Source organism: Saccostrea echinata, unplaced genomic scaffold (genome assembly GCF_033153115.1).
Source record: "Saccostrea echinata isolate AGI-Se365-2 ecotype Australia unplaced genomic scaffold, CSIRO_AGI_Sech_v1 ptg000002l, whole genome shotgun sequence".
Classification (NCBI taxonomy): Eukaryota; Metazoa; Mollusca; class Bivalvia; order Ostreida; family Ostreidae; genus Saccostrea; species Saccostrea echinata.
Window position 1 is genome coordinate 11,246,243 of NW_026889751.1, and position 12,594 is coordinate 11,258,836.

The window sequence follows — 12,594 nt, forward strand, 5'->3', positions numbered from 1 at the left end:
TTTGGTCTGATTTCAATATAACTTGGCACACAAGAAGGACTATACTAAGATACATAATTCTGTATATTGGTTTTTTATGTCAATGAACAATGTTTTCATGGTTACTAAATATAGAAATTTCTATGAAATACTTTCAAGACACTCTCCTCCTACAGTATTGGTCTGACTTCAATATAATTTGCACACAAGTAGACTGCACTAAAATGCACAATCTGATTTGAAATAAATGTTACCACATAAAGAGACTAGACCAAGGATCATTATTCATTTTATTGCTGTTGTGTGGTTTCAAGTCCAATTGCTACTTTTCTTTTCCTGAGTCTTATCTTTTACTTGGGAATTCAAAGGAAACAAATTGTATGTTCAAGAAAAGAAGAGTTATGGTTATAGCTATTAATACAGAAACATCCCAATACAGTGAAGACTTTCGGGGTTTTTTTTTCAGCTCATGATCCTAAAGCTAGATTGGAGTCGCAACAGGGAGTCAAAAGCTTGTCATATAATCCGGTATAAAAAAAAATCTTAAAACATGATATAAAGAAAAGGCAGGGAAACAGATATATACCAGCATCTTTAAGTAGTGTAGATTCAAGTTTGACCAAATCATAGTCCCCAAACCTACAGTGGAACCACAGTATTGAGTCAAAGTAATAAGAAAACATCTTTGGAAGAGCAGAAAGGTTACGGTAAGTTATGTCAAGTTATACATGGGAAAATCTTTTCAAGAGTAGCAAGGCCACTCCTAATTATACTGATATGGGAACATTCCTAATTTTTGTGGATTAATTTTTTCCTTCTTCAAATTTAGTATGGACCCTTGGATAGGATGAGGCTAAAATTGGGTTACAAATTTTACCTAATGATTGTACTGAGGTAAAAAAATCTTTTAAAAATGCTCTATCCAAGAGCAGCTATGTCATGATAGTCATACTGGTATTGTGTGGATTCAATTTCCGTTAAATTATATTCTCTTAGGCTAGGGTGGGGCCACGATATGGAGTCATCATTCTTTTTAATAAAAATAAGAAAGGGAGACAATCTTTTGAAAATTGGCTGAAGAACGACAGGGACAAGGTACAGGTGAGCATCGTGGTTCATGGGCTGCTCTTTTGTTTGTTTGTTTGTTTGTTTTTTGTTTTTGGTAACTACCTACAACAAAATAAAACAATATGTTCATGAGAGATATAATTATCTTTGTTTTCAATTTTCATTTTTGTTGGCAAACTTGCAAAACTTTTGATTGCCCCGTGTAATTTAAGGAGTCCATACATTTTCCCCACCTTTGTTTAACAGTTTCTTCCAGTATAGTTTTAAATATAATTAATATATTACGAACAAAAATAAAATAATAAATTGAAATATTATTAAAAATCAGATATGTATACAGCTGGGAAAACACTGAAATATTGTCCATTCGAAATGAAAGGCAACGTTAAAACAGATATCGAACCGTACAAAAAAATCTTTAAACCTCGACTATACCTTTCCGATATTTATAGGGGGAATTTAAATATACCATTGTTTGGTGTACATTGAAATTGTGGCAGTTTTTCAACAGTGCCTGTGTTCGTAGACTGTATTGAATTATAGAGGTAAAGTCGTGGCTAGGCAGTTATAAGTTAAAACAGATTAAGGCTGCAAAAGTCAGTTCTATTTTATTCGTGTTTAGATAATCCTAAACCCAAAAGTGTTCTATAGACTTTTAAAACTCAAAAAAGTGGCCTAGTGGTTGCGAAGGACAAGTTTGGCCGGAGAATGAAAGTTTTCTTTTACAATGTTATTTTCAAGGTAAGATAGACATTTACCATTTCATTTAAAACCATAGTTAATTTAATAGATGTACATTTTTTGCCTCTTTGAACATATTGATAATTCTTTGAGATTCATTTGATATTTAAGGTGATCGACTAGTATAGATTAAATGCCCCCATTTCCACATATTATTGAAACCTAAGCTGCTGTACGCTGAATGTACATTTCTAAACACCTCTGGTCTTTTTAAAATCAACTTATTGACTGAAGGGTAAATACTGAAGAGAGTCTTCACACAATATTTACATGCATTTTAAGTATTATCTGTAAAGTCATAAGCGCGTGTATTCATTTTTTAAAATAAGTTTAATATGGTACATCGCTACTCTAAATAGCATTGCAATCTTTATCTAGATTGCTACTGCGAGTTACTTCCCCGTAAAGCCGTTTGCTACCTATAATTCTCCTTTTAATCATATTCCGTCGTCGTATTTTTTATTATCTATCTTTTAACTGATTCTTTTAGCCCCTCCCCCCCCCTTCGGCATCCCCAGTATTCAACTCCACGGGCTAACAAAATAATTGTTCCATTAAAAAAAATCAAAAGATTAAATATAATTAAACATAATTATATTATCATTTACCTGTAATTTTTGCTGTTTTTTTTTAAATTTTGGTCATTACGGTGATTTAGCTACCCACAAAATACGGTACAATATTCACTAGGCCCTAGCTAAGCTCGGAGAATATTGTACTTTGAGGGTTGCTAAATCATCGTATTGACTGTATTAAAAAAAAAAAAAAAAAAAAAAAAAGGCCCAGGGACCACATCGCTCACCTGAGCACTATGGCTAGGAAAAAGCAGAAATCAGTTCAGTCTTGAAAGGTTGAAAATTTAAATATAAAAGTGGTTGGGGGGGGGGGGGTTTGATTTGAACTAACTTGAATCTATACTTCATAGGGATGCTTTTGAATTAATATGACAAATAATGGCTTTGCTGTTCTTAAGAAGAATTTTTTATTGATATATCCTTTGTATAACTATGATCCCCTGTTATTGCCCCTCTATTCTCCTGGGGGGACATGAATTGAACAAATTTGAATCTACATTACCTGAGGATGCTTCCATTTAAATGTGACCAATCATGGCTTAGCTGTTCTTGAAAAGAAGATTTTTAAAGATTTTTCAATGCTTTCCTATGCAAAACTTTGATCGCCCATTGTGGCCCCACCCTACCCCCGGGGGTCATGATTTGAACAAACTTGAATCTACACTATCTAAGAATGCTTCCATATAAATACGACCAATCATGGCTTTGCTGTTCTTGAGATATAGATTTTTACAGATTTTTCCTATATATTCCTATGTAAAACTTTGGTTGCCCATTGTGGCCCCACCCTACCCCCGGGGGTCATGATTTGAACAAACTTGAATCTACACTATCTGAGGATGCTTCCCTATAAATATGACCAATCATGGCTTTGCTGTTCTTGAGAAGAAGATTTTTTAAAGATAATGCCTATATATTCCTATATAAAACTTTGATTGCCCATTGTAGCCCCACCCTAACCCCAGGGGTCATGATTTGAACAAATTTTAATCTACACTATCTGAGGATGCTTCCATGTAAATATGACCAATCATGGCTTTGCTGTTCTTGAGAAATAGATTTTTTAAAGATTTTTCCTATATATTCCTATATAAAACTTTGATTGCCCATTGTGGCCCCACCCGACCCCCGGGGGTCATGATTTGAACAAATTTGAATCTACACTATCTGAGGATGCTTCCACATAAGTTTCATATTTTCAAGCACAGTGGTTCTTGAGAAGAAGATTTTTTAATGATGCCATTAATTTTTCACGAATTCATAATTATCTCTCCTTGAAAGAAGGCGTGGCCCTTCATTTGAACAAACTTGAATCCCCTTTACCCAAGAATACTTTGTGGCAAGTTTGGTTGAAATTGGCTCGGTGGTTCTGGAGAAGAAGTCGAAAATTTGAAAAGTATACAGACGGACTACAGACAAAGTGTGATCAGAAAAGCTCACTTGAGCCTTCGGCTCAGGTGAGCTAAAAACCAAACAGCAATTGTTTTATTATATGATTCAATGATACAAATTCGTTTAACAAAGCTTATCATCTTTCTTTACATTTACTGAAAGTCTAGCCGAAAGCAAAGAGAGGAGCTAAACAAATCTTTTTAAAACTAATTGTATCAATTTGGAAATTCTCGATCTATTTTTGGGTCCAATTAAAAAAAATATATATGTTCAACTGGATGGTCTCGTGTAGGTGATTTCTATAGATCTCATCCAATCAGAGAGCTAGGAATTATATTCAATCATATACAGTGTTGTTCTATGATTGAATTTGTTGATATTTAGGTATGCTGATAATTATTTTACATCATAATATTTTTTGAACACAAGGGCCACATTGATTAAATTATTATTATTTTATAAATTGCCTAAAATATCTTTGAATTTTTTTTTCTATTATCATTTTCAAATTAATATAAAGAAGGAAGTTATTCGCAAAATTACAATCTGGTCGTATTCGTAAGTCATTTTGTAGAACGGACCCCCTGACTCTTAGAAGCTACATGTAAATCAGACACGTGCTTCATGAATATGTCTATTTTCTTACCCAAGTTATTAACTTTTATGAAAATGATAAATTTAAGATGTGTTTGTCGTTTTCACGCCTGTGCAATTTTAAAAATATTTTACCTGACACGTTGATTAATTCACACAACAAATATTCGTAAAATTATACTTTTTACAGTGAAGTTGTTGACTTTGCAGTCCTGTCCTATAATATAAATGGGCTGTGGGAACACAAAACAGCAGGTCATTCAACTCCATCCAGAAGAGAAAAAGAAAGAGAAAACGGTGGTCTTCAAAGAGCCTCCTGTAGACGTGATCAACTATATTCAGCCATACCCACAAAACAGAAAACGGCGAAAATAGATAAAGAATGGGGTGTGGACAAACTAAACCGATAAAGCCCGAATCTCAGAGAAAATCTGTCACCTTCAAAGATCCACCCGTCGATTTTATTGAACCTGATCCAAAGGCCACTTTCCTCTCGACCTCACAGCCGACTCAGACTTTGGAAAATAGTCTTTACCCACCAAAACCGCCAAAGACCAGGCGAAATGAGATCATTCCCAATGATGACATGTTTTATTTATTAGATGAACATGCATTAAAGGCAAGAATTGTACAAATATTATCGAAAAAAATACATGTAGCTTGGTGATCTGATAGCAAAAATACTGAACAGATCCATCTAAAAATATATGAAATTTGATTCTTTTAGCCATAAGCTATACTGAAACGCAAAAGAAACGCAGCAAGCAGCAATCTACTGAATTTTTTATCTAATGATTTTCAAAAATGAATACAATAAGGTTAAAGTCGATTTAAAAACATCAGAGATTTTATAAAAATGTTAAATGATTATCTTTTAACTTTAGAAAGTAGCTCATGACTGTTAAAACACCCCCCACCCCGGCCATTCAATAACAGCGTGTAAGACTGCCATGCACAATTGCAGCTTGATTTCTACGATGCAGTAGGTTCATCAATCTCGAGATCTGAGCGAAAGAAATATTCTTCGCCATTTTAAATGCCTGTTTTTAAGATGACGAGGTCGAATTTCCTCTAGCCTAGCGCAGTGTAGTAACCCTTGGACTTCCGGTCCAAGGACTGTCATTCATGCTAATGATACGTAAGAGCCTCTTGAGGCCTAATGTATTGCATATTTGCATCTGCAACTTCCCATCACCTTTATTTTGAGATTTTCCAGCTAGAGCAATGGAAATGCGTACTTAAGTCATTTTCAGAAGCCTTGGCATAGCTTATGGAAAAGAAAGGATAATTTATTTTTCGGAATATTGCTGCATTACTTATGATGAACAGATACCAACCATTAAAACCCCATATTATTTCCAAATGTTTTGTTAAACATGCAATTTTTGATTTCTCTTAAGCGGACTCAAACTTAACTCTCGGTAATGGCACAGGCACTTGGGGTCTGGACCCCCCCCCCTTTCCATTTTTTTTTCTTTTGAAATATGAGATCGAGTCACCTTTTTCCTATTTTTGTATTCTAATATGCACTGTATGTTATCAATAATGTAACTCTTTTGTCTCTATATGCTGTTTTTGAATATACCGTTTTCGACTGATACATAAAAAGAGAGAAGGCTTGCAACTCTTTTCTCATCGTCTGCCTCACCTCGCTTAAACTTCGCCTGATTATTTATCGAAAGAATAAGAAAACATGGAATATGCATACATCAATAAATTCGTTATACATTCTTCTTCCTTTTCATATTTTCATTTAATTTTTATGTGCCCCCGATTTGTAAATATTTCGATTAAATCAACCGCATCTAGGGTAAATTTTGTTGATGTGCACTAGCTGGGACGGAAGTGTCCGGTATTTTCGGGCGTCATCATTAAGTGTAATGTTATTCGGAACATTAAATGAAAGAGGGAAAAATTCCCGAATTTTCTCTTCATAATATATGTAACGGTAAGTTCTGTGAATAACAAGATAACTCCAACTAGCAGATTCTAATGGATGAAGATTAACATTTAACATACGACTTAGACAACCAAATTTCTCAATATTTTTATTACAAAGCTTGGAATTTTTATTTAATACAGAACATTTGTAAAGTTAGAGTTACCGTTCTTGCACTTCCGTCCCAGCTGGTGCACATCAACAAAATTTACCCTAGATGCGGTTGATTTAATCGAAATATTTACAAATCGGGGGCACATAAAAATTAAATGAAAATATGAAAAGGAAGAAGAATGTATAACGAATTTATTGATGTATGCATATTCCATGTTTTCTTATTCTTTCGATAAATAATCAGGCGAAGTTTAAGCGAGGTGAGGCAAACGATGAGAAAAGAGTTGCAAGCCTTCTCTCTTTTTATCATAGGCACTCCCCAGCTTAATTGTTAAAAAATATATATCTACTATACTATAAACATAACGTTATGTTTATAGTATAGTAGATATATATTTTTTAACAATTAAGTTGCATGGGGAGTGCCTATGCTTTTTATGTATCAGTCGAAAACGGTATATTTAAAAACAGCATATAGAGACAAAAGAGTTACATTATTGATAACATACAGTGCATATTAGAATACAAAAATAGGAAAAAGGTGACTCGATCCCATATTTCAAAAGAAAAAAAAAAATGGAAAGGGGGGGGGGTCCAGACCCCAAGTGCCTGTGGGTAATGGTATGAAAATCATTCAACCCTTAAATTACCGATATTTACAAAGTTGAAGATATCCTTACATTTTAGATACAAAATTATATCCTATATATAATATTTCCCCCTAAAATAGAATGTTGCGTTTCTTTTGCGTTTCAGTATATTAGGTAGTAAAGGGGGAAAAACACGTGTTCCAGCTATAATGTTTAATGCAATTTCCTTATTTTCATACAGAGCTCGTCTTTTCCAGGAAGCTTAAATTGTCTAAAATGGATATGACCACCCAGCCCTTATACTTCACGCGCATACTTTGACAAAGTTTATACGATTCAATAACTTCAAACAATTCTAACTGACATAAGATAATCCGTCTCTAATTTCCAATGAATTATGTTTAGTTGAGCACCAATCTTCGCGAAAATAAATTGCTTTAATTGGCGAACAGAGATTTATTGATATGAGTTTCATTTTTATTTCATCAAATTCATGTATAATTGGGAGGTAAGAAAGGAGGACAATGCACGACAATTTTGTATACAATTTGAGTTATCGCCATTTACCAAAATTAAACCAGATACATGTATATGGGAATTAATTCAAACCCTTTATTGCTTTATCCTCTTTTTAGGCGCCAAAATCAGTAGACACGTCCGTTGAATCTTTGTGCAGATATTTGACAAAACCAGCCAAAAATGACATGGAAAAATGTCGGCTATTTTACAGATGGATCACAAACAACATTTCGCAAGTGTTTTCATTTTTTAATGAAATATTTCATTTGTGAAAATGCCATCATGTTTTTTACACACCCAACAAACTATTATCATAATCGACTATATATGCGGTATAAAACATTATGACAATTATTCATTTTAAACAAAGTCAATGCTAGTTCACACAAAAATTTATTTAATAATCATATTTATTTTATTCTTTTACTCAGATATGACACAGCTGCCTTGTTTCAAGGTAAAAAGAAGCCGCTTGATGCTGAGTCGGTCCTCAAGTTGAAAACATCCGTCTGCGTAGGTTATGCCAATCTTTTCACTGCTTTGTGTAGGTGCGTGACGCTGTATAATCCACTAATGCTTCATTTTGCAACAAGAAATGTTGACTATACCCCCTTTGCAAACTTTGGGGAGGCATACCGGTATTACCATCTCCGTCTGTCTGTAAACCCTTTTTAGAAGATCATCTCCAAAACTATATGCTCAATATTTTGTTCAAAAGGTTGTAGAGGTAAAACATGCCATGTGACTCTGGTGTTTTCAGATTGAATTTGTAAAAATATGTCTTTTTAAAGAAAAAAAATACTTGTCTGGTCAAATTTTTCAAACCATGAGACTTAAGATGTTGGTATACCCTGTATCAAGGTCATTTGATGGAAGTCAATGTCACAAAATATTGAATTATTGTTTTACCTACAACTTTGAAATACAGGAAAATTAGATTACACTTGAGACGAGGGTTGTTTGTGACTCGAGAGTATGTACTTCCCTAACCTAATATAATTTGAACAAGGTCAAGGTCACATATTTCAAAAGAGCCAAATTCTTGCTTTGTCCAAAACTTTGAACCAAAGAAACATTAAAAGCTTATATACAGTACATATATACTACGGTAACTTGTGAGCAGAGGACGTGTAACAACCTCTAGACAAGGTCAAGTTCAATTGAAGGTGTAAAGTTCTTTTCCATAACTATAAGGAATAAATTTAAATGATCCGACTTAATCCGATTATAGGTTGATATGGACAAAAGGATATGGTACATGGAATGACCTTGCACAAAGGTCACATATTTAGAGGTGTCAAATTTTGAAGGTCTAATAAATGTTAAGTTTTAAAAGACAAACTTTGAGGAAAATCAGGTGGTAATAATGCTTATGATAAAGACTGCTTGTGACAAAGAGGTCTGTCGGGATTCTTAGCCACGGTTGTTTTGATAGAGTCAAGGTTACAAGGGTCAGTAGTTGCAAGGTTTATTTGTCCATGTTTTTAAATGTTATGATTATGTAGGTTCGTTGACTTGGTTATGAGAGAGGTGTTACAGCTTTCATCCAAGTGACGAAGTACATTTCAACGAGATTCATACCACTGGAATTTAGAATATTTACAGTTACTAGTAATTAATTTCCATGATGGCATAGTTCTTTTCAATCTTTTGTAAGTTTGTAATCTATTAGTATTCTAAAGTATGCCTTGTGGAGGTATTTGTTCCATTAGGACAGTTTTAGTTACAAATATATATATATATATATATATATATATATATATATATATATATATATATATATATATATATATATATATATATATATATATATATATATATATATTATATTTCTTTGTGTGTGGTAAAGCTATCTTTTTATCAGCAGATTAATAAAAACTAGCACTTTGCTTTGCCTAAACATTTGATATTTTATGCATACTGGTAATTCTGAGTCTCAAAGTTTTAACTTCACCGATGCATAGTTCAAAATACTCTTTCTTTCTTTCTTTCTTTCTCTCTCATATATAAATTATATACATGTATATACAACTTGCTTGAATTTTTTTTTGAAGCAGGAAAATATGTGTATATATAGCAGACAGTTGATTGGTTTGTTTTGCAGGTGCGCTGACATTACAGTCCAGAAGATATCCGGATATGCCAAAGGCTATGACTACAATCCAGAAATCCGATTCGAATACGGTCACGCCACAAGTCATGCGTGGAACGCAGTACATGTGGACGGAGAGTGGAGGCTGGTAGAGTGTACCTGGGGAGCAGGGAACTGTGACGAATTCAAAAAATTCCACTTCGATTACCACGACCATTTTTTCTTCATGGACCCAGATTCGTTTGTTTTAACACATTTTCCATATGACCCAGATATTAATATGGCCCTAGCTTGGCAACTCCTGAAGGATCCATGGTCATTGGATAAATTTAATTCATATATAAAGCCTAGTATGAAAGCCATTGAATGGGATATAGACTTTGTTTCCCATTCGACCAGTGTAGTGTTCTCAAATGGTGTATCAATTTTTGCATTAAAAAGTAGCACCACAAATCTGCCTGTTCTAAATGGTGAGCTTTATCCAGAGAAAGGCGAGAGCAGCAAGACTTACACATATGCTTACAAAAATGGACCAGGTGATTACAAGTTGGTTGTTCGACCGCCCTCTGTTGGAAAATTTACCCTTCGGATTTTAGCAAATACTAAAGAGGATGACGAGGCTTCTATTTTGGTCTCCTACGTCATCAAATGTATAAGTACAGATGGACTCGTTCGTTGTTTTCCGTATCACTGGGGACTTTGGGGGCCATCAGTGAAATTGGACAATTTTGGACTGATGTACGACGAATCCTCCTCTCCGTTAATCATGACAGAAAATGGTGAAGTAGAAGTAAAGTTACCACTGAAAAATGAACTGGACTGTTCCTGCAGACTTAGCCATGCTGAAAATCTCCTAAGGGAAAGTGACGATTACGTCATGACGGAAATAAATGGTGGACATTTATGTACTCGAGCTAGGCTCCCAAAGGAGGGTTATTATAAACTACAGCTTATGGTTAGATTAGAGGAAGATAGTTATAAACCGGTGTTAACTTACCTTCTTGGGTCGAAACAAACACTGCCAGTGATTCACAAACTACCGAAATGTTATAGGGCGGCAAGAGAGTTCAGGTGTCGTCTGATTGAACCTCTGACGTATGAACTACCCAGAAACACGAAGATTCGTATCAGATTAAAATGTCCAAAGAATTTAAGTCTTGTCCTTAAGAAACAAACACTCAAAGTGGATAAGGTTGACGATGTATGGGACTTTCTAACAACGACACCGAATGCGGGTGAAAAATTTTGCATTTCGGGAAAACTTCAAAGTGAAGATTCTCGATCCACATACAAGGGATTATATGAATTTTCCATTATATAAAATAGCGATTGCATTTGACATCATTTGGAAAATACTCAATTTTCACCTGGTGCAATATTTTACCATAGCAGGGCCTTGATATGTACTATTTCTAAATAAAAGCTATCAATTTACGAAGCGCCTTTTTGTTTGTGAGGAATCTCTGATATAGGATAATAATATTTTACATAAAAAATTTAATTTTTTTATATAAATTGAATGGATGTTTTCATACCACCGTCTTTTGATGGTCTACACGTGTATTGTGGTAAGGGTTTTTCCGTTTGTTAGCTTTTTCATGCCCGTGACATACCTTTTGTACTCTGAGGTCCCACCCCAAAAGTTGGTCGAAGTACATGTATTTTGAAATATAAAGGATATACATAGTCAATTCGTGTCCAGATCATATACTGCACACGATGAGACCTAGAATCATAAAAATATGTCTGTTGATGCATCAGGATGGGGGTATGTCATGACTCAATAGTATAGTCTACAGTTACTAAAAGTCAAATCGGGACATATCTTCTCTTACACTCTGGAGCCAGGACTATCAAACTATGTAATTCTTCGGAGAATAGGTTTCATAACCCAAAACTAGGTCGCTTTGACCTCCTTTTTGATTTAAGGATAAATAACACAAACTTTTTTTCAGAAATCAGCAATATTTCTCATAGATTTATATGCAGATAGGTAACCTGAATGATATTTTTCCAGGTAAAGTGAGAAAATTTTGTCAAAAATATGTGCAAAATTTTGTATAGAATTACATAGAAAACGATACAAAGTTGCATATCTAAGCACAAAAAAACTTACGATTTCTTTATATTTTACATCTTCGCTAGCCAAGGGTTTCTGATACGCTACTCTCATAAACCCTTGGCATACGGTGCTGACAAAAGACGGGATTGTTTTCGTCACGTGATCACGATTTCCCAGGTACGCACAGATTGCGTCATCGACAGAAATAACAAGCGTATTTAAAACAATAATGTCTTTAAAGAATAATTAACAAGAAGGTATTGAGTTATGTTAATTTGTTATTTAAACATGTTAAAATGCAAATCTAAATCTTCAGTATTGCATGATTCTTAATCACATATTTTGCACGTAGCTTAAGATATTGGATGACACCATATAGCTATTCATAGAATGGCATGTTATCTTACGGATCGTTGTTTACTTGCGTTTTTCATTCCCGATATTAAAGAGTCAAGATATATCCCGAACGCAAATATCGTCATTTACAAAAAACAATTGCTGATTGGTCGAACGATGTCGATCAACTCGAATCACATCTTGAGAAAAAAATTCCAACTCTTTTTAACACCGTATGCCAAGGCTTATGAGGAGAGTAGCGTATCAGAAACCCTTGGCTGGCGAAGATGTATATTTTAGGGATTGCTTATTTATGTCATTTCCAATCAAAACAGTCAAAAAATATATCAATCCATGCATCAATTTTTTGCTTCTGTTATGTATCCTTAAATATGGCTATATGTTTATTATAAATATACTGAAATGTCGCCTGAAATGCAATCTTATCCCTATTCTACATAAATCATGTTACATAGTGAATTGCAAACCATGTATCTAATCGTAATTACACAGTACTCTGCTCAAAACGGAGGACATATGCAGAAATACGCCGTGTAAAGTAGAAATCTACTTATATGCCCAGGCTGCCTTGA

The 12,594-nt window shown here is 34.2% G+C and overlaps 1 protein-coding gene across 1 annotated transcript; it reads left to right on the forward strand.

Moving 5' to 3' along the window:
- Nucleotides 1–4,568: 4,568 nt before the first annotated feature.
- On the forward strand, nt 4,569–10,990 carry LOC133200368 (kyphoscoliosis peptidase-like). Its single transcript, XM_061336183.1, has 4 exons — nt 4,569–4,968; nt 7,628–7,749; nt 7,892–8,059; nt 9,616–10,990. The coding sequence occupies exons 1-4, from the start codon at nt 4,732–4,734 to the stop codon at nt 10,922–10,924; spliced, it is 1,836 nt and encodes a 611-aa protein (XP_061192167.1). The 5' UTR covers nt 4,569–4,731; the 3' UTR covers nt 10,925–10,990.
- Nucleotides 10,991–12,594: the final 1,604 nt, after the last annotated feature.

What these genes read in the sequence shown, in the direction of transcription:
- LOC133200368 (XM_061336183.1), top strand. Translation starts at nt 4,732, where the DNA reads ATGGGGTGTGGACAAACTAAACCGATAAAGCCCGAATCTCAGAGAAAA. An exon ending in TAGATGAACATGCATTAAAG is followed by an intron (nt 4,969 to 7,627) that starts GCAAGAATTGTA and finishes TCCTCTTTTTAG; the next exon opens with GCGCCAAAATCAGTAGACAC. An exon ending in ACAAACAACATTTCGCAAGT is followed by an intron (nt 7,750 to 7,891) that starts GTTTTCATTTTT and finishes AGTCAATGCTAG; the next exon opens with TTCACACAAAAATTTATTTA.